This window comes from Anguilla rostrata, chromosome 2 (assembly GCF_018555375.3).
Source record: "Anguilla rostrata isolate EN2019 chromosome 2, ASM1855537v3, whole genome shotgun sequence".
Taxonomy (NCBI): domain Eukaryota; kingdom Metazoa; phylum Chordata; class Actinopteri; order Anguilliformes; family Anguillidae; genus Anguilla; species Anguilla rostrata.
Genome location: NC_057934.1, coordinates 60247863 through 60267608, shown reverse-complemented (window position 1 = coordinate 60267608; position 19746 = coordinate 60247863). Strand labels below are relative to the sequence as shown.

Sequence of the window (19746 nt, the reverse complement as noted above, 5' to 3'; positions counted from 1 at the left end):
CCTCAGGACCCCGAACCACCCTCACTGTCCCCTCAGGACCCCAAACCACCCTCACTGTCCCCCTCAGGACCCCAAACCACCCTCACTGTGCCCCTCAGGACCCTGAACCACCCTCACTGTCCCCACAGGACCCCAACCACCCTCGCTGTCCCCTCAGGACCCCGAACCACCCTCACTGTGCCTCCTCAGGACCCTGAACCACCCTCACTGTCCCCTCAGGACCCCGAACCACCCTCACTGTCCCCCTCAGGACCCCAAACCACCCTCACTGTCCCCCTCAGGACCCCAAACCACCCTCACTGTCCCCTCAGGACCCCAAACCACCCTCACTGTCCCCCTCAGGACCCCAAACCACCCTCACTGTGCCCCTCAGGACCCCAACCCCCTCACTGTGCCCCTCAGGACCCCAAACCGCCCTCACTGTCCCCCTCAGGACCCCGAACCACCCTCACTGTCCCCCTCAGGACCCCGAACCGCCCTCACTGTCCCCCTCAGGACCCCGAACCACCCTCACTGTCCCTCTCAGGACCCCGAACCACCCTCACTGTGCCCCTCAGGACCCCGAACCGCCCTCACTGTCCCCCCCAGGACCCCGAACCGCCCTCACTGTCCCCCCCAGGATGAGTTACTGAGCACCGCTCACTCAGGGCTGAATTAAGCATCCTGTTTTATATGAACAATAACGTTATTATATATAGCACTTTTATAACATGCTTATTTTCATGCTAATATTTTGCTGCTAATCACATCACTTATTACAAACTTTGATCTGCTGCAATGCACATTCGTACATTTATACTGTATCCAAATCTACATGTATATCGTTTTACAATAATATAGCATCATATAGTAACAGTATATTATTGTTACTTACAACACATTAGCACAATTACAATGCATAGCATTATAGCATTGTCATACATGCATATAGCACATTTATAAAGGCTGTGCTATGACGTGAGTCCATTCTCCTATAAATTGCATTTGCATTGTTTGTATTAGCACAGTACGTTTGCCAAGGTTTTCATCTTATCCTCAGAGCTAAGTAATGTCTCCTGCCTGAAGTCTTGCTGAAAGCTGTAGAATCTGCCATCTGAAAAACCCAAGCAACATTTCTTTCAGGCGCTTAGAATATCACATAACGGCTGCCAGAACAGCGTAGCTGACTTTTAATCAATATATTAGCCTTCCAGCCTTTCAAATGGAAACATAATAACCCGTGTTAAGATAAATGGGGAAGCGGCAGTGGGGACAAAATAATTGGATTAAAAAAAGAAAGATTCCATTGATTATTACAGGATAATTGAATTCAGAGGTCTGTAATTTTTTTCTCTCTCTCTCTCTCTCTCGGTCTGTCTGTGTGAAAATCTTTCCTCACTTGGCGGAAAAGTGAGAGAGAGAGAGAGAGAGAGAGAGAGAGAGAGAGACAAAACACGTCTCAGAGACAGCCAAACCTATTTTCCCTGCCATTTGTTTATTTTCATCGAATATATCCGCCTTCTGGTTTAATGCGCTAACTGTACGTGGCTTGGCAGGTTTCTTGCCGGCCTTTGGTGTCATTTTTCTCGCTCAGATTCCTGGGAAAAGGTATACATTATCCCCGCCGCCAGAGAGAAATACTTATCTGAAAGATAAATTGTCAGACAAATAATTTGATTCTTTCTCCCCCTCCTTCTTTTTTCTTCCTCATATGAAGTGGTTATTAATGACGGCTGGTCCGGGCCTTCCTCAGGCAGTCTGAGGCTCACGGCCTTGGTGCCGCTCGCTCGTGTGGGAACGCGCAGGCCAGCCGCGACTCGTTCTAATTTCTGTTAATAAAGCTTCTCTAAAGCGTTTGTGTAATGAAATCACATCGTCGGGAGCCTGTGGGGGGGGGGGGGGGGAGCACTGGGGACTGTGGGGTGACATCAGTTCCACGATAGACAAAACAAAGATAAATCGCTCCTGATTAAAAACGCTGCGTGGGCTGGAGACAGGAAGTGATGTGAGGGGGCCGTGAGTTTTGAAGACGGACGGGTGGACAGAGTAGCCCCCCCCCTCCACCCATGTGCTATGGGGGAGCAAAGGGAGGGACTATGGCATCACTTCCTCTCTGGAAACAGGAACATGCGCAAGTCATACAAAATACTGACAACAAACCGAACAGCAGAACCAAAGTCACTGAACGTGGGACCATCTGGATGTGGAAGCACATCCCGGTTCCCAACGCATAAAGAAAAACCGGCAGGCCATCCTTCAGTCGCTGTCAAGCCAACGTGACCGCTGCTGCTGCTGCTGCTGGTGCTGCTGGAAAACCCAAAATGCACCAGACAGGAATATGACGGGTTTGATAACTGTTGTTGACTATGGGCTGTCAGTAGACCAATATTTCAGTTCAATGAAATATTATTCAAACCAATTTTATTTGTATAAGCGCTTTTTTTTTTACAGACACTGTCACAAAGAGGCTTAACTGAGAAAACAGGAAAAGGGAAACTGGGTAAAGGTACTGGGGGAGTGTTAGTAGGAGAGGCAGTAGGTGGGGGTGTCTTGGGGGGGGCGGTGGGGGGGAGTAGGAGAGGCAGTGGGATGAGGGATCGGGGCCAGAGGGACAGGAACGAACAGAAGCGAAGTACGTTTTTTAATGGAGAAGATCACAGCCCTCAGTGAATAATGTGGCCCTGCTAATTGGATCAATTAATAATTGATGGGGATGGTGTGTGTGTGTGCATGTGTGTGTGTGTGCGTGCGTGCGTGTGAGACAGGGTGTGTGTGTGTGTGACTGAGTGTGAGACAGGGTGTGTGTGCGTGTGTGAGTGTGATCACTGTCTTAATGAAGCAGCAGCTTGCTCAAAATTACATGCCCAAATTATTTACGAATCCAAGATTCGTAGTAAATAAGCTGAGTGAGGTACAGTTTGCACACCTAGTTGTATAACAAAAGACCATCAGGATGGAGGGAGGCTTTAATTTTTATGTGTAATTCCTTTGTGTCCAGTGCAGTGTCATTTTTCAACTGTGCCATTTCAGACTGGATTATACGTATCTTAATATCAACTGCGCCTTGATGTTTCCTTCAAAACATTTTATTTCCAGGTATGATGCACGAGAATTTGAAAGTGTGAAATCACATTCTCTCCTCCCTCATGACCAAACACACATCAGAACCCTGGCATTCTGTTAGCCAGAGGTTAAGAAGTCCAGGGTTCAGAAAGTAGAAGTCCTGTCATGTGTTTCTTCCACCCATGAACTCAGCCAGCTGATTTCACTAATTAATTTGACCCCCCTAGGCTGAGGAATTATGCTAATTAGCAATTAGCAAATTACTTTTTGAACGTTGATTTTCCACCTCTGCTAGCATCCCTGTTTGTGGCACATTACAAAAACACATCTGACTAAAGGCATATCTTTAACACAGCCACTGCCAGACCTTCGCCTTTCATCTAAACGTTTGGTGGAGTGCAGGATGTCCATCGCTTTTTGTTTTCGGAGTGCGCAAAAAGAAGCTTTGTTTTGGCGAGGATTAAAAGAGAGGTTCTGAAAAAAGAGGTCGGGTTTCTTTTCAGGAAGTAAAGCGGCATCGTGTTGCTCAACGTGGGTCTAATCTACGAAAAAAAAAACAAGAGAAAATAACAAAAACAAGAAAAATACAGGTCACTCGTTTTCTTTATTACTCACACGGGCCACTGAGGTCACATTTCAGCGTTTCACACCTTTCAGAAAAGCTAACGCACGCTCTGAAATCCCCCGCAGATTTCCAGATAAGGCCGGGATTGTGACTGCGTGAGCAGAAGCGCTACTCAGAATGAGAGGCTGTGGTTACGCCGAACGTGCCACTGAACCTGCAAACCGAGAGAGCGCAGGAATGGTTCGAGCGTTTGAACTCCAAGCACACGGCGTACTGCTGATCGAAATCTGCGGCGACCTCTCCGCAAAGCAACTTTGTAAAGAAAGGTCGAAGGTCATTACCAACACCTACGGCTTGCGGCACGTATTCAACAGCCCACCCGAGCAGCAGATTGAGAAAGCCGTAAAGGGGTTCCCCAACGCCTGCTAGCCAACTTAACAAGAAAAAAAAAGCCATTTTATATCACAAGGTCTTTGTGTTCATCGCAAGAAAATGTGCTGCTGGTCTGTTCCCACCATCCCAGCGACGCAGGACACCTGACGTAGCTCACTGCTGATCTTCTGAACTTCCCGCTCCGCTCGCCAAACCACCAAGCTAACGCAGCAGAGGCTAATCTCTCTCTCTCTCTCTGTCTTTCAATCTTTCTCTCTCTCCCTCTCTGTCTCTCCTTCCCTCTCTTTCTCGAGGCGGTATCCGCGGTTTCCAGCCGCGCTGTAAAAGGCGCGAGCCGTGAGATGGGTGCTCAGCCGGCCGCGGGCGGGGCATCTGTGGAAGCCGCCGTCAGGCTCTGCCGGAGCGCGCGGGAACACAATGAGCTGTGGAGAATGGCCGTGCTCAAATGGCCGGGGGGGGGGAGGTAGTGGGGTTTGGGGGGTGTAATCTTTAACGTTTCACTCCACCCGACCCCCCCCCACCCCAGCTCCCCCTAATCCCGCTCCTTAATGGTGTGAGACACTAACCCCGACGTGCTAAATGAAAAAAGGCGAAAAGGTTCAATGGGACGGCGGATGGCCGTTGCCCGTCCTCGTTCGGTGCTGCAGCGCCCCCTGCTCACCGGCTGTGGAAGTGGAGGAATTAGGCGAATGGTCACCTGCAGCCTCCGCAGCAATCTGAACCGACACGGGCTGCTTCTCTCTGTAAAACTCCACAGAATAAAAGCACACTCTGATAGAGTACTTTTAACTCCAATAGGGCACACATTGTCCCTATTTGACTCTGCTAGAGTTTATTTAACACTGTCAGAGTTGATTTGACACTGTTAAGAGTTAATTTAACACTAGAATTTAGCGCAAGGTCCCTGGAGACAGAGCGGCATTTCACAGAGACTGCCTGTGGAGATTTAAACCCAGCTACACGTACAGAGGTCTGACACCGACGCACTAGCAGGCCAGCAGATGAGGTGGTTTGGACGCTGGACGCATGACTTCCACATTCCAATGATAGGAGGCGGGGAACTATGGGGGCTGGGAGTGTGGGGGCACGCCCTTACTTTTACCCTTTCCTAGCTGACTTCAACCCAACCTGTGAGGCTGTGCACAGACGGGCTTTAACAGAGCAGATGACCAGTGTGGATTTCAGGTCTGCGGGGCTGGGTCAACACGCAGAGTACGATAAGTTATTTTCAGGATTAAATTGTCACGTCGAAACCTGGGAGCCCGAAACAGATACGCCGCGGGCGCAGGAATGATAATCGCCCGCCAGAGAGCCGAGGATCGAGGATGAAACCAGAAAAGAATCTGACCCCGTCTTATTCGCAGTTTCTCAAAGTCTCTGATTTCGAGAGGATCCAGCCAAAATACCCGACAAATAGGTTCAATTAGTCTGTTTCTTGTATCGCTGTTTGGCACAGCAGACACGAAATCTAAGATAACTAAGCTAACGCTAATGCTAACCCCAGACCTGATCAAAATATTGAGACAGATGCTAAATGCTGAGCATTTCTGTGCACGTCATGTTACGGGTAAAGAAAAAAACTGAAAATAATATTTAAAAAAAGGTTTATTCAACAGCGTCTTCCTTTCTTCTTCTTACAGGTAAACTGTGGCTGTTGCTAGTTAATGTGTGTACATGGCGCACTGATATTCTGATTTATTCTTTTTAATTACTAGTGTGGGGTGGCAGTGTAGTGTAATGGGTAAGGAGCTGGTCTCATAACCTAAAGGTCACATGTTAGAGTCCCAGGTGGGACATTGGTGTTGTACCCTTCAGCGAGGTACCTGCATCGCTTCAGTGTGCATCCGGCTGTATAAATGGATGCAATGCAAATGATGCACTTTTTTGCTACTGTCACAGGTAGCAGAGGGGAATAGAGGTTAGGGAAGTGGGTTCGTAACCGACTGGTTGTGCGCTTAATTCCCACCTGGGGCTGACCATCGGTGCTTTTGCGCAAGCTAATTCACCCGAAATGTTTCAGTAGAAATATCCAGGTGTATCAATGGATTATATTCGGAAATAAACCTTTATCTGTGTGAGTCGTTCTGGACAAGAGCGGCCAGGAAGTCCCAAAATGTAACACAGCTGTCGTTTTATATTTCTGTAACCTCATTTTTATGCCGTTCCTAAAACCTGTGCAGTGCTATAATATGCTTTAATTGCACAGCACTTGTCCGGGCCACGGGTACAAAGTGCCGGCCATATTAAGCATAACAAAACAAAAAAAACACAATGGATTGCTGCCAGGGCTGCCTCACAGGATGGCATACAGGCAGGGGTGCAGACAGACAGCAGTGCCGCTGAGCAGCAAGCCCGGTTTCGCACGGGCGCGTACACCCTGCGCTCCAAGGGAGGGTCTGACAACGCCAAAACCCGAAACCCGGGTCGGAACCCGGGTCAGCGTGGCGCGTCGAGCGCAGGTGAGCACCTGAGGCAAAACAGGGCCCCGCCCCGCCCCACGGCCCTGCCCCTCCCCCCCAGCCGTCTCGACTGGGCGACTTTGTTTGCATCAGCGTCCCGGCTGGGGCTGCGAAACTCCATTAGGGAGAAACGGCTCTCTCGAGGAGGGGGGGGGGCATCGCCATGACGATAAAGCGCCGCTTCATTATTCCTCCATTTCCCCCAACACCCCCCACCCGCCCAACATTACAGCCAATCAGTCTCTGCGGATTTCATTACCGCACCAATCCGCCGTCATCTCACAACGGGTGGCATTTCAGCGAAAGGGGGGGGGGGTTCTAACATCTTGTGCTCATTTGACTTGGATCACCCAGAAAAGTACCTTCTTCCATCATGGAGGCACAGCCTCCCCCCTGACAGCCCGGCCCGAGCCTCTAATGTAAAGTCAGGGCTAGTTAAATTACCAATTACACGTGTTCAGGTCCACATTAATTGAATTACTGGGTCAGCGTCCCCCCCCCGCACCCCTCCCCTTGTCCCGACGTGCTCGTATCAATCACTTTTTCGGGGCGTCTGCTCCGCGCCCCCTAAGACATAAGATCTCCCTCTTTAAGAAAATTGCGGGGAAGCAAAGAAAGAAACGGCCCAAGCTGAGCCACCACACTCCATCCATCAGAGAGCCGGGGTGGTGCAGCGGCCTCGTTTTCAAAGACATTCCTCTCTGTAATCTCGCTGGGCCACAGTCTGGGGCTTTCTGTAAGAATCTGCCTCCTTTTTGAGGGGAATAAAGAAAGATGGAGAGGTTTTTTTAAAAAAAATCTCTTAACATGGTTGTTTATACCAGTGCTCACAAGTTCTTTTGCAAATGCAGGCTTGTCACGTGTGCTGATAGACACAGCCTGTGAGCACGTCAACACAGTCACAGAAATCCTGGAGGTCACGTAGAAGCATGTATGGCTAGCCTTCCGAGAGGTGGACATCCCGTGGTTAATTTTCACTGGACTTACACTTTCACACATTTGCTCATTCAGCTGGGATTTTACTTGGATGATTTAGTTACCTTTTCCCACACAATGGGAGCAGAGGAAACCTGGGTGAAGAAGCTTTGTAATCCACTAGACACTTTCAAAACGAGTGTGCAGGTTTCGCAGGAGAGAGATGTTTATATTTATGTTATTTTATGTATTTCATATTGTACGTAGTTTTATTTTGTGACCTCTCCTTTGGCAAAAAGTGCCTATATTTGTCATGCCAATAAAGCACTTTGAAATTTGAATTTGAGAGAGAGGGAGCGAGAGAGACAGAGAGAGAGAGAGAGAGAGAGAGAGAGAGAGGCCATCGCTGGCAGAGTGTGGCCACCATCCTGCAGGGCAGACTCTGCCAGTGTGGCTGGCTCCAATCACTGCCAGTGGACTGAGAGGGGAAATGTCATTTGGAGCCATTTTATCATCGACCAGAAGGCTGTAGATAACACACATGGCAAGTGTGTCAGTATTCAGACCCCTGGGCCTCTGGGCACTGTGTGCGTGTGTGTGTGTGTGTGTGTGTGCGTGTGATGGAGGGCAGTATTTTGACCGTGCAAATGGGGCGTGGGTTTGAAAACTCCAAAGTGTCACCAAATGGGGGGGGGGGGTCGCATAAAACCTTCCAAGGACTACCATCGTCTCGTGACACAACATTCCTGCTTGATAATAATTTATAGTTTGTTGTTTGGAAATAAAAAAGTGCTTTTAAGCTCTTTCAGGGCAGCAGATGCTCAAAAGGTATGACGGAATCCAGCACAGACTAGACTCACTTTGAGGAGAGTTACATGTATGTGCCTCGCACACGCCTCATGAATAGTGCCCCCCCACCCCCCACCCCCCAAACAAAATAACACGGTTCTGGCCCGGGCTCAGCAGCACCACCACTAACACCTGTTATAAACATTTGAGTATCTGATGACGATGAGGATAACGATAACGATGATGATAATGCCTGGGCTCAGGCTCCTGCTTACTATCCGCTGCGCCAAATGACAGATTTTCAGCTTTAGAACGTGCCGGAAGAATAAAACATGGCCACCGCCAAAGAGCACCCGCCGGCGAGGCTGCTGACTGAATGAATCAGATTTTTAAATTTCCAATTAATTTTATTGGAAAAATGGGAATGCTGATGGGAATTTCTTTGCAATTCACTAATAGAATTTTCAACTGACCATCACTTTGCTCTATATGATACTTTCGCTTGACCTTGTTTTACCTTGTCTAATGAAGGGAACGCAGCTGTCGATCAGATCAGTTCAGTTCTCTACTTGGGGTTAAACCTGAGGCTGAGCACCATTCGTGAAGACTTACGGAATAACCCGAGCTGCTCAGTATGAAAACCGGGTCTGCAAATCACCAACGAGATGGAGGTGAGCAAAAAAAAAAAACATAAAATAAATATAAAATGGTCACAGAACATGTGAGATGCATAAATCTGTTAGAGCAACAGGATTGCAAAGCAGAGCAGAGCATGTGAAGCAAAGCTAGCACGGCTCAATCGCTACATTAGCAACTACGGAATCTGAGGCCGGACCCCTCGCCCTCAGAGGGGGATCCAGGCTGGCACTGGCAGCCCTCTCTCCTAGGTGGGCTTCACAGATCTAATAGTGATCACTCACCCTGTTAGCCACCGGCCAGCCCCCTCATCAAAGCCTCAGTCAGTGCTGCACAGCTTTGATGTGCAAGGCCTGCACCATTAAGTTTGGTGGAAAATGAGTACTTATGTCCTGCTGGGACGATCCAAGACAACAAACAGATCCAATTTCGGTCCCGGGGTGGGTGATTGGGGGGGATGTCAGGTGTGAGAGTGTGTGCATCTGGGAGGCACCTGCTGTCCCCCATCTTCCCTTTGAGAGAGAGAGAGGGTGGTGGGGGCAGATTCCCAGCATGCCCCGGGGCAGCTGCTGACAGGCAAGATCGTGCCCCCTCACGGCCCCCCCATGGAGGGCTCCTGGGGTCACTCCTGACCCCACCCCCTTGGCAGTAAATTCCTCCAGCAGGACGATGGGGTCCCAACAAGTTCACATTTTCAATAGTATCCACAGTGATCACTTTCACACCCGCCCTGAACCCGGCTGGGCTGCGTGCTCTGAGGGACCGCCGATCGGGTTTCACCCCCCCAGACCCCCCCCCCCCACCCCGACACCCTGCACCCTAAACCCTGCACCACGCCGGGGTGCAGAATCTGGTTCTGGCTCGGACCCAGGCCCGCTCGCTGGAACAGAAGGCCCCGCCACAGTGACCTGAGTCTGCCATAAAGAATGCCCATCGCCCTGGAGACCGGGGCGTCTACCCCACTGCCTGCTGGGGCAAAGCACATCAATCAGGTATATCGCAGGAAAAGAGAGAAAGCTTGGGGCTCAGGTTGCGCTCCGACACCCCAGACCCCCCCCCACCCCGAAACCTCCCCTCGGTCTCTCTCTGCCCCACTGGTCAACAGCAGTTTAGCTTTGGTCAAGGGTGATTCGACCGGTCACAGCTGGCCTAGAGAACGGACCCCAGCACTGAGGAGGGGCCCAGAAACCTGAGGGGTCAGCGTCACCGACAGGGGGAGAGGCGCAGAAGATCCATGATCGCCACTGGGCCCGACAACGGGGTTCTGGGTCTGCCGCTTCGTTTGAACAAACAGGAGTGTGTTATTCCAGCGGCCCCAACCAGGCTGGATCAAAGGAGCAGCCTCTGAGGCCATGACCACTAGACATCAAAACAACACACACACACTCACAGCACACCAACACACACACACACAACCACACACACACTCACACACACACACACACACACACACAACACACTCAACACCACCACACAACACCACACACAAGCACTCACACACCACACACACACAGACACACACACACATTCACAACACTCACACGACACAACACTACACAACATTCACATTCACACACACACACACGCACACATACACACATTCACACACACACACACACGCACACATACACACACAAGCACTCACACACACACATGCAAGCACTCACACTTACACACACACACATTCACATGCAAGCACTCAGGCACACACACACACACACACACACACCCAAACACACACACACACACACACACACACACACACACACAGGGAGCTCTTTGTTTATAGTAGCTCCGTATCTGAGCTGAACACCGAGCCCCTCCCCCTTTATGACATCACAGCCTGTGGCAGACAGGAGGCGGGCAGGCAGGCTGTATTGGGCAGGCCAGGGCCTGGGGGAGGAGGGAAGGGTATCAGGGCCAAGTCTGATGGGTTTTACGGGTCAGAACCGGCTAACAGAGGAAAGGCTCCAGAGATTGTATAACTGCTGGCCTGCAGCCTGATACGCCCCTGGGGACAAGTGCAGATGGGTGCCTGAGTGTGTGTGTGTGTGTGTGTGTGTGTGTGTGGTGTGCGTGTGTGTGTGTGTGCGTGCGCACGTGTGTGTGTGTGTGTGTGTGTGTGTGTGTGTGTGTGTGTGTGTGTGTATGCGCGCGTGTGTGTGTGTGTTGTGTGTGCCATGTTATCACCTCGCCTGCGGCGGGTCAGCGGCATGCCGCGATCTGCCGGGCTTTCCGGAACGTTTTCCGGAACGTTCCACGGCACGTCCGGTGATGAGAGACGCGCACGACAGGAGCAAAAACAGGGCCCGGTTTACACCTCCGCCCTTCCTGAGCATCGCTCGAGCTCCGACGAGCCGCACAGACACTCCCGAGCCACTGCGGAAGAGCTGTCAGCTTCCCCTTCAGACAGAACGCCGCAGAAAAACAGACTACAAAAGCATAGTCTCTCCCAGTGTTTAAGGACTACAATATAGGGCGACAGTGTAGTATAATGGGTAAGGAACTGGTTTTGTAACCCGAAGGTCACAAGTTTGATTCCTGGGTAGGACACTGCCATTGTACCCTGGAGCAAGGTACTTAACCTGCATCGCTTCAGTGTACATTCAGCTGTATAAACAGATGCAATGCAAATGCTATGTAGAACGTTGCGTGAGTCGCTCTGGATAAGAGCGTCTGATAAATGCCTGTAATGTAATGTAATTCCTGAATGCACTCCACATTCTGTGCACAGTCCTTTTCAGAAACAGCGAATATTGCGTTTAGCAGAGTGACCTTAAAGAAGTAATAAAAATAAGAAACACAGACTTGTGGAAGAAGAAATAATACTGTTCACAACGTCAAAATATTCATTTCATCTGTGAAAATATCAGAAATGAACTTGAAATAACAATAATAATATAGCCGTGGAGCCGAAATGGCGGAAATGAAACATGGCCCTCGCGACGTTATTGAAAGTTTTGCGCCTGCATCTCGTGGCGGGATGTCGTGGGAGAGAAATCCCGCCGTGGCCCACATCAGAAGGGGCTCCGGCGCGTGGCTCTGAGGCTGGGGGGGGGGGCTCCCCCGCCGAGGTCCGGCTCTCGCTGTTAAAGAACACCGTTCAGCACCGTTACCGAAGCCCACGTGCCCTTCCATAAACACGGAAACCCCTAATTTAACCCCCCACCCCACCCGCAACCCACCCACCTTCCCCCCTCTCTCTCTCCCTCCCACTTTCCCTTTATATCTCTCTCTTTCTTTCTCTTCCTCCCACACCATTCAATGCATTGTTGCAGACATTTCCCCAAAACTGCCACCACTCTCTCAAAAAATGCAATTTTTCTTTTACATTTTTTTTATGATGACATGCTTTAAGGATACAGGATCTGAGCGCCGTTAACAAGATGAGGGTTACCGAGCTGATTGAATTACCCTCGTTTCATTCATCTCTTCATCGGAAACAGATGGGGGGGATACTTCAGCGGTGGTGCAGATGTAAGAGACGGCTTGCGTGGTCTATAATACAGTGGCTGCAAAGCGTTAGGCCGACCCAGAAGCCATGTGACTTGGGTTGGGGTGGGGTGGGGCGGGGAGGGGGGTGTTGGGGGTGTGTGTTGGGTGGTGACCAGGGGGCACAAGACAAGACCCCCCCCCCCACCCGCACAGGTCACACATGTTTTCGTGAGGGGGTAATTATCCCATTAGACCGTTCGGTCTGGGCTAATCCGGCAAGCCTGGCCACTTCAAATGGGGGCCCCCCCAGGATCGACAGGTGAAGGGGACTGTGGGTAACTCGAGCGGACCGGGACGTAATGACCAGCGCACTGTATAGAGCCCTTTCATTACACCCCTCTGTTTAGGCTGGCCCCGCCCCTTGTTCGCATGTGGCACGCATATTTCCACAACAAAAGCCCTCTAGGCCGGGGACAAATGTCTGGGCGCAAGACGGAAAAAAATCTGTAATACGATCTCCGCGGCAATCAAACGGATTTCCGGCGATTTAAGAAAAAGAAAAAAAACACAAAGAAAGAAAGTAATAAATAAACAATACAACGCAACGAAACCCAGTAAGTCATATGACATGATCGTCACTCAGTGCATTTGAAGATACTCATTCTTTTCATGTAAACTACAGTAATGGAGTTCTGAGTTTATCTTCTCCAAGTGAAAGCGCCTGCTTCTTGAAACCATACTCTCATTGTGGCACTGGCAGTTAAACGCAGAATTAAAACACACACACACACACACACACGACACGATGAAATAAACAGGGAATCGAATTCCGGTGGGTGAGACTTATTTACACTGGCTCTCTCGTCGGTCATGTAAAACAGGTTCAGGACAATTAGAAGCATAAAGGTAGGCTTTTGGAGAGAGGAAAATAGAGAGGGAGAGAGAGAGATGTATGAAAGACAGATAAAGGAGGTTTCAACTTCTTTCAGGGCAACTTCATAACTTACAGTGAACTTTGTGTAACCTGCATGGGAAACCGTAACCTATGGGAACTTTAACGACCCCGCAATTCTATATATTATTCCATCCAAAGCAATAGAAAAAGTAACAATTACATATCATTAATTTATCTACCTGAAGACTGACTTGCTTCAGTTGATCGTTTTGAGTTAAACTTGAGGAAACCTGCCAGCTGGCTGTAAGGCAAGTCTGCCCCCTTCCACAGAGTCCAAGTGCAGCCACTGCCTGTGGGTTTGTGTAGCCATGGAAAATCAAGTCAACAGAGCTCAATGAGTCCATTGCTAGCACTCAGCTGGGAACAAGCCGCACCCACACACAAGCGCAAAGAAATACTGACACACATGCACGCACGCACGCACATATGCACACACATATGCACACTCACACACATACATGCGCATACGCACACACATGCACACTCACACACGCACGCGTATAAGCACATACACAGGCGCACTATACACATACACTCACTCACACACTCACTCACACACACAATCACACACGCACACACACACATGAACATACACGCACACACACGCCCACACAAACACATCTACGAATGCACACACACATGCCCATACACACACACACACACCATATGTGGTCCTGTAAGTATAAAGTTAATGTATATACAGCTAAAAGTGGAAACGGGAGACAAGGTATTAAGTGAAGTAAGCAACCGAAAAGCAGATAAAGGAACAGGAAGTCTTAAGACAGAGTGTGTTTAATGATAAGCTTGGGCAATGTGAAATTAGACACTACCTCAGAAACCATTTTAAAGCGTTTGCCATCGTAAGTAAAGAAAGAATGAAGGAATAAAATCATTTCAAGTACATTTTAACGAAGTTATTATGACTTTGTGAATAGAATAACATGAAGAGAACAAGTACATTAATGGAAAACTGTTCTAACAACTTAATAATCAACCATTAAAAAGTTCTGTTTAATTAAAAAAAAAAAAAATCTTGATAAATGGAATATCTCTTCAGAAGAGCAGCACAGCTAAACAAAAAACCATAACACAGTTTTCAGGGCGACACGAAAATTGTATACAATTTATTGTCAGAAAAAGTAACTTTTCAAATGGAAATGGTCGACTCTTTTTGGGCTGTTAATCAACGTTAAAAACAAAGGTGCATAGATAAAAAATAATATCAGACACTACATTCATGAGAGAACTTAAAAAAACAGAACAACCGTCACTGAAGAAAGTCTGCATGCAGAAGCAGTTCAATCTTATTTTTCAGCTTTATCTTCCCGCAGAGCTCTACAGGGCTCCCTTTTTAGGAGCGTTTGCTCTTGATACTTGACGTGCGATAACCGAAAAAATAGTTTCTACTAATTGTGATACATTAGCTCCTATATTTTTTATTATATAAATTAGGAGCACATGTGCTCCTTGGAAAGAAATGTTTGCATCGAGCCCTGTCCTGTGTGTGTGCATGCGAGTGTGTTTTTGTGTGTGTGTGTGTCAATGACCACATCGAGAGTGGTCAAATGGACAAAAAATCTATGAAAATAATCCTTTAACCTTTTTACTGTGGTGACATGACAGACACAGCGATTATCAGACTACAGACAGGGGATAAAACGTACCCAGAGGGTTAATCACTGTACCATATGGTACTGTACATTCTTACAGGAACCTCCATGGTTCCCATATCAGCCAATTTCACACTACAGGGGAAGTGTCTCTCCTGAGGTTAATACTGCTGTACAAATGTTCAGAGGGGAATTAAAATAATAATAATAATAATAATAATAATAATAACTACACAGTTCCAGGCGACGGGACGCTGATTAATCAGTGATAAAAAATGGCCACTTTCACAGGGCAGAATGGGCAGCAGAAACAAACAACAGCCACCACAGGGCCAGATTCCTCTGCCAATATAAACACACGCTTCAGATCGCACGAAGATGAAAAAATAACACCGCGCGAGCACGTCTGACTCACAGCGCGTAAGAATTTATGGGGCAAAAACTTTATTCATTTTATGTTTTCTTAATCGCTAACTCATTTGCACGTATCCGCCAGGTCCTGGCAGTTTAAATGTAAGTGTCGTTAATGTTTTTTCTTTTTCTTTCTTCCTCCCCCCACCCACCCACCCACCCAGATGACACCAGTATTTGGAGATTTTTAAACTTTGAACCCAAAGAAACTGCGGTTGAGCAAGTGACTAAACACTAAAAGCGAGAGGAGAGGGGGAAAAAACCTTTTTACCTCCGCCCAGTCTAGGGCGACGAAACAACACCATTCCTATCAAACGGCCAGGCCCCAGCGCACAGACAGGGCATTAATAACCCCCGTCCCTCACACGGAGACACCCCGGGAACTACCCGACAGAGAGCAGTTGCGCTCCTTCAGAATTAGTCACGTCATTATCATCGTTATTTATTTACTTTTTTTTAACGTTTTTTTATTTCATTCCGGGGCCCTTTTTTTTTTTAAAGCGGAAGGCCGGGCTCGGAGGCGCAGACGGGATTCCGCGGAATCTTGGCAACTCCGGAGGATAGATGGGACCCTCGGAGATGTAAAAAAAAAAAAAAAAGAAAAGAAAGAAAAAAACGCCCCACAATGGATGAATAGGTAAATAAAAGGGTGTGAAAGAGTGATGGCGAAAAGAGAGAGTGCATTCTCAGAAAGAAACAGAGAGAGAAGTCTGTGTGGGAAGAATAAGTAGGGGGAAGGGGGAGGTTGAGTTCTGAAAGAAGGTTAAGGGGACGATGGCAAAGTTCCCCCCCCCCCCTCCCCACCACCACCCCCACCCCTCTGGCCTCAGAGAGTCAATGTGCAGTGTTAACTCAATCAAAAGATGAATTATACCTCCTGAGACACTCAGGTAACCCTTCATTATGGCCCTAATTCTTCTTAATAACAGTCGCCGTGTCAGAGATGCCCCATTACATGGCGAGACTACTGAGAAGGGAACCATTATCCCCCAGAGGGCCCCGCTCAAAACGCGAATGAACACACACAGATCGATCTGAAACTAAATACACAAATCAATCTGCCCCGGCCTGGGACGCAAGGAGGGGGGGCAGCTTAAAGAGAGAGAAGAAGTGAGAAAGAGAGGGGTGAGAGAGAGAGAGAGAGCGGGAAAGAGGAAGAAGAGATTAAAAGACAATTATTTATAGAGGGTGTGTGTGTGTGTGTGTGTGAGTGTGTTGCACAATGGGTGTGTGGGTGAGGGGGTGGGCAGAGGGTCAACTTATGTTTTTGTTTAAGAGCATGACCCCCTTCTCTGAACCAACTGTTTTGGTAAAATACTACTTCCTGAGACAGGCTGGCAGTGTTAGACCCAGAGCAAAGGCCACATTCAGTCCTCTCTCCCTCCTTTCAGAGTTTCAGTGAGTAAAATAAAAAATAAATATATAAAAGAAACAACTGAGATCTGCTGGAGCATGTAAATATAGACAGAAAAAATTCCTCTTTCTTTCACCACTATTGTTTGTTTGAGCCTCACACACCCCAAAGCCACTAGAACTGCTGCTACTCATCAAGTACCTGTTTTCCTTCATCTTATTTCTCTTAATTCACTGACTGAGTAGAGTGCGAAGGAAGTCTATTCTTTGACCCCAACCCTGTTTAAAATGCATTGAGCCCTGTTTCCAAACACTTGATGGAAGGTTTTTATTTATTTATTTATTTACTTTTTTGACTGAAAAGTTCCACTGAGATTTCAAATACTTCCTTAAAGGAGAGCTGGCGTATAAAATACACGTCTAATGCTAAAAATTTTCATTTTGTTCCATCCATTAATTTCCAACGTTGTCCATTCGCTTTGCTTATACATGCCTCGTTTGTTTGAATATGTTTATAAATTGTATTTAATTTACTTCATTGACAATGATATACAACAATGGTCCACTATTACCTACTCAGACTACATCTTCATTTGTAATCACATATCAAATATATAAAATATAAATATACTCATTCACATATTTAAAATGAGTCTGACTTCTAAATAAATACGCACGCGCAACTATAATGAAGTTAGCATGTCTCAAATTGTTAAACATCAGAAGTCAATTGGCTATGTGAAGTATTAATGACGCGCAATACGGCTGTTGCACAACACCGTGTCGGCAAAACAGAGCCAAAATAGGAATCATACTTTAAAATACTTCGTAGAACGCAGTTTTTGATTTAAAAAAAAAAAAATTATTTACCAATCACGACAAGCTAAAACAGAAAATTGACAATTACAATAATTTAAACACCGTAGGCCATACTAACACCTGCCACTCAATTAACTGTCTTAGTGTTTTTCTATTCAACTTCATCAATAAAACTACTGTATAATAATGCCAAACGATTGTAATATAAAATCCATAAATGTATCAATACATTCGGCACGCATTCATCACGAATAAAAGTAAGAAATACGTGAAATATTAGGCAACAACTCGCAACAGGCTACTATCCCACGTAAATGTATATGTAGCGTACACGCTTATAAAAGATAAATTATTAGCTTATACAATAAACCGCAATTCAAAAGTTAATTAAACATCCGGGAATTAATCGCAGAGCAATCGAAGTTTCAGAAGAATTACATTACACAGATTCACATTGTGTTTTGTGTTCCATACGTTCCCTCAAGATTCAAATTCTCAGAAGTAACTAAAACTGAATTATAATTCAGTAGCGAAACTAGTCAAGGTTTAAATCAGTTATGTTTCATATTTAGCATTTGTTTCGTGCCGTTATTTGCCCGATCGTAGGCCTATTCTTTTCTTTTTTTCAGATGCCTTGTCTCTTCGATTGAGGAAATGAACAAATTAAGTTTGTAGGTATTTACTGTCTAACTTTTTGCTAATCCATGTCATACACAGTACATTTCTCCACAGACCTTGCGGTATTCTTGCAGCACATTTAGATAAAATTCTGTTTTAGTCTTAATTTTTTTTAACCAGTGAGAGGCACTGGCGATGCGTGATTCAGTACAGCCCAAAGACGGTTTATCTAAAAACCCAGAGATAGGAAAGCGGTATCAACTACCCCTGATTTCAAATAAGCCCACGGTATGCACAATAACAATTGCGAAAAAATCGTAGACTGTAATAATAATAACAATAATAATAATAATAATAATAATAATAATAAAAATAAAATTACCTGTACCAATCCAGTCCGTTGTCGTAGTTCCTGTCAAAGAAGTGCGGCTCGGCTCCCACGGCCCTGATGTCTGGATGCACGCGGAGAAACTCGAGCAGAGCGCGCGTACCGCCCTTTTTCACCCCGATAATGATCGCCTGGGGCAGCTTCTTGGTCCCCTCGCCAAGCTGGCTGAGTTTACCTGTACTCCCCGTCTTCGCCGAGAAGCCTGCCACCCGCGCTATGGAAGCCAGTTCCAACGAGCCCGCGAGTCGCAAGTCCGAGCGCAGCGCGCTCGCGTGCGCCTCCAGTCCAGACAGGACACCAGCGCCGACAACGTTCCTCGCCGCGTCCAACCGGGATGTGAGTTTGGCGGCGTCGTAACCCGGCTTGCTGATGATTTTTTGGAGTAGCCTTTTTCTCCTCAGTGACTGCCAGTCCTGAAAATCCGAGGCAATGAAACCCATTACTTGCTCGGGCGCTCTCACCGGAGTAGGCATGGTGCTGCAGCGGTCGGTCAGGCAGTACATGAAGTAAAGAGACGTGAGCAGGGACAACAGCATAACCACGAATTTCTTAAAGATGCTCCTGGACGGGGGATCCGAAAAGACGCGGCTAAATGCCATAACGGTCCGCGGGTCGTTGGTGCAAGAGCCACAGCCATGCTAGGCAGACATCCTCGGGTCTGGCCATTAAGAAACGGAGAACACTTAAAGCAGTGGCCGCATCTATAGTCAACTCGATTTTTCAAGCAGTCGTGTCAGAAATAGCCTAACCTTGACGTGCGTACGCAAGCTGAGGTAAGTTGTTTTCGCCGCTTACAGTTCTTATAATTATATTTTAAAATCACAGTGTAGGAAATTAAATGCAAGCATTCCACTATTCTGTTTCTGCAACAATTCCACAACCTTGATTTCACTAAATGTGCTGTTTTGGAGGAGCATACATCAATACAAATGTATTTTTGCACATTCTATTTCCCTGGCTGATAATTTCACTTGGTGCCACATCTTCAGCTGTTAACTCGAGTACATTTACTATTACTAAATGACAACCAAAAGCCTTAAAGAAAAATAAAAAAAGGTCTAATCCGTACCAAAGATGCAAATATTTCGTGTTCCAGTCACCAGCCCTGTACCCAAAGGCAAACTTAAACTTCACTGACTCCCCTGCACGTGTATTGCTTGTACCGAACTTCTGCGTGACACACGAAGGGTAATAGACATTTATTTATCCAATCAGAGCGCGTGAAATTATTTTCTGTGTCCGTAAAAAGCATGTCAGTTAATAAATGTAGCCAATGAAATGCCAGTTAGGGCGGGAGCACAGGCACGATATCTGCCACGCCCGTCCAGGAGCTGTCAAGCTTGAAGGAATGCAAATCG

The 19746-nt window shown here is 47.3% G+C and overlaps 1 protein-coding gene across 1 annotated transcript in view; it reads right to left on the bottom strand.

The window, feature by feature from the left end:
• The window catches only part of si:ch211-216b21.2 (heparan sulfate glucosamine 3-O-sulfotransferase 3A1), a 39832-nt gene extending 20318 nt beyond the window's left edge, over positions 1-19514 (bottom strand). Inside the window, exon 1 of the mRNA XM_064323517.1 lies at positions 18383-19514. Within this exon, the coding sequence (XP_064179587.1) occupies positions 18383-18987 (605 nt within the window). The 5' untranslated portion in view covers positions 18988-19514. The remainder of the gene's footprint in view (positions 1-18382) is intronic.
• Positions 19515-19746: the final 232 nt, after the last annotated feature.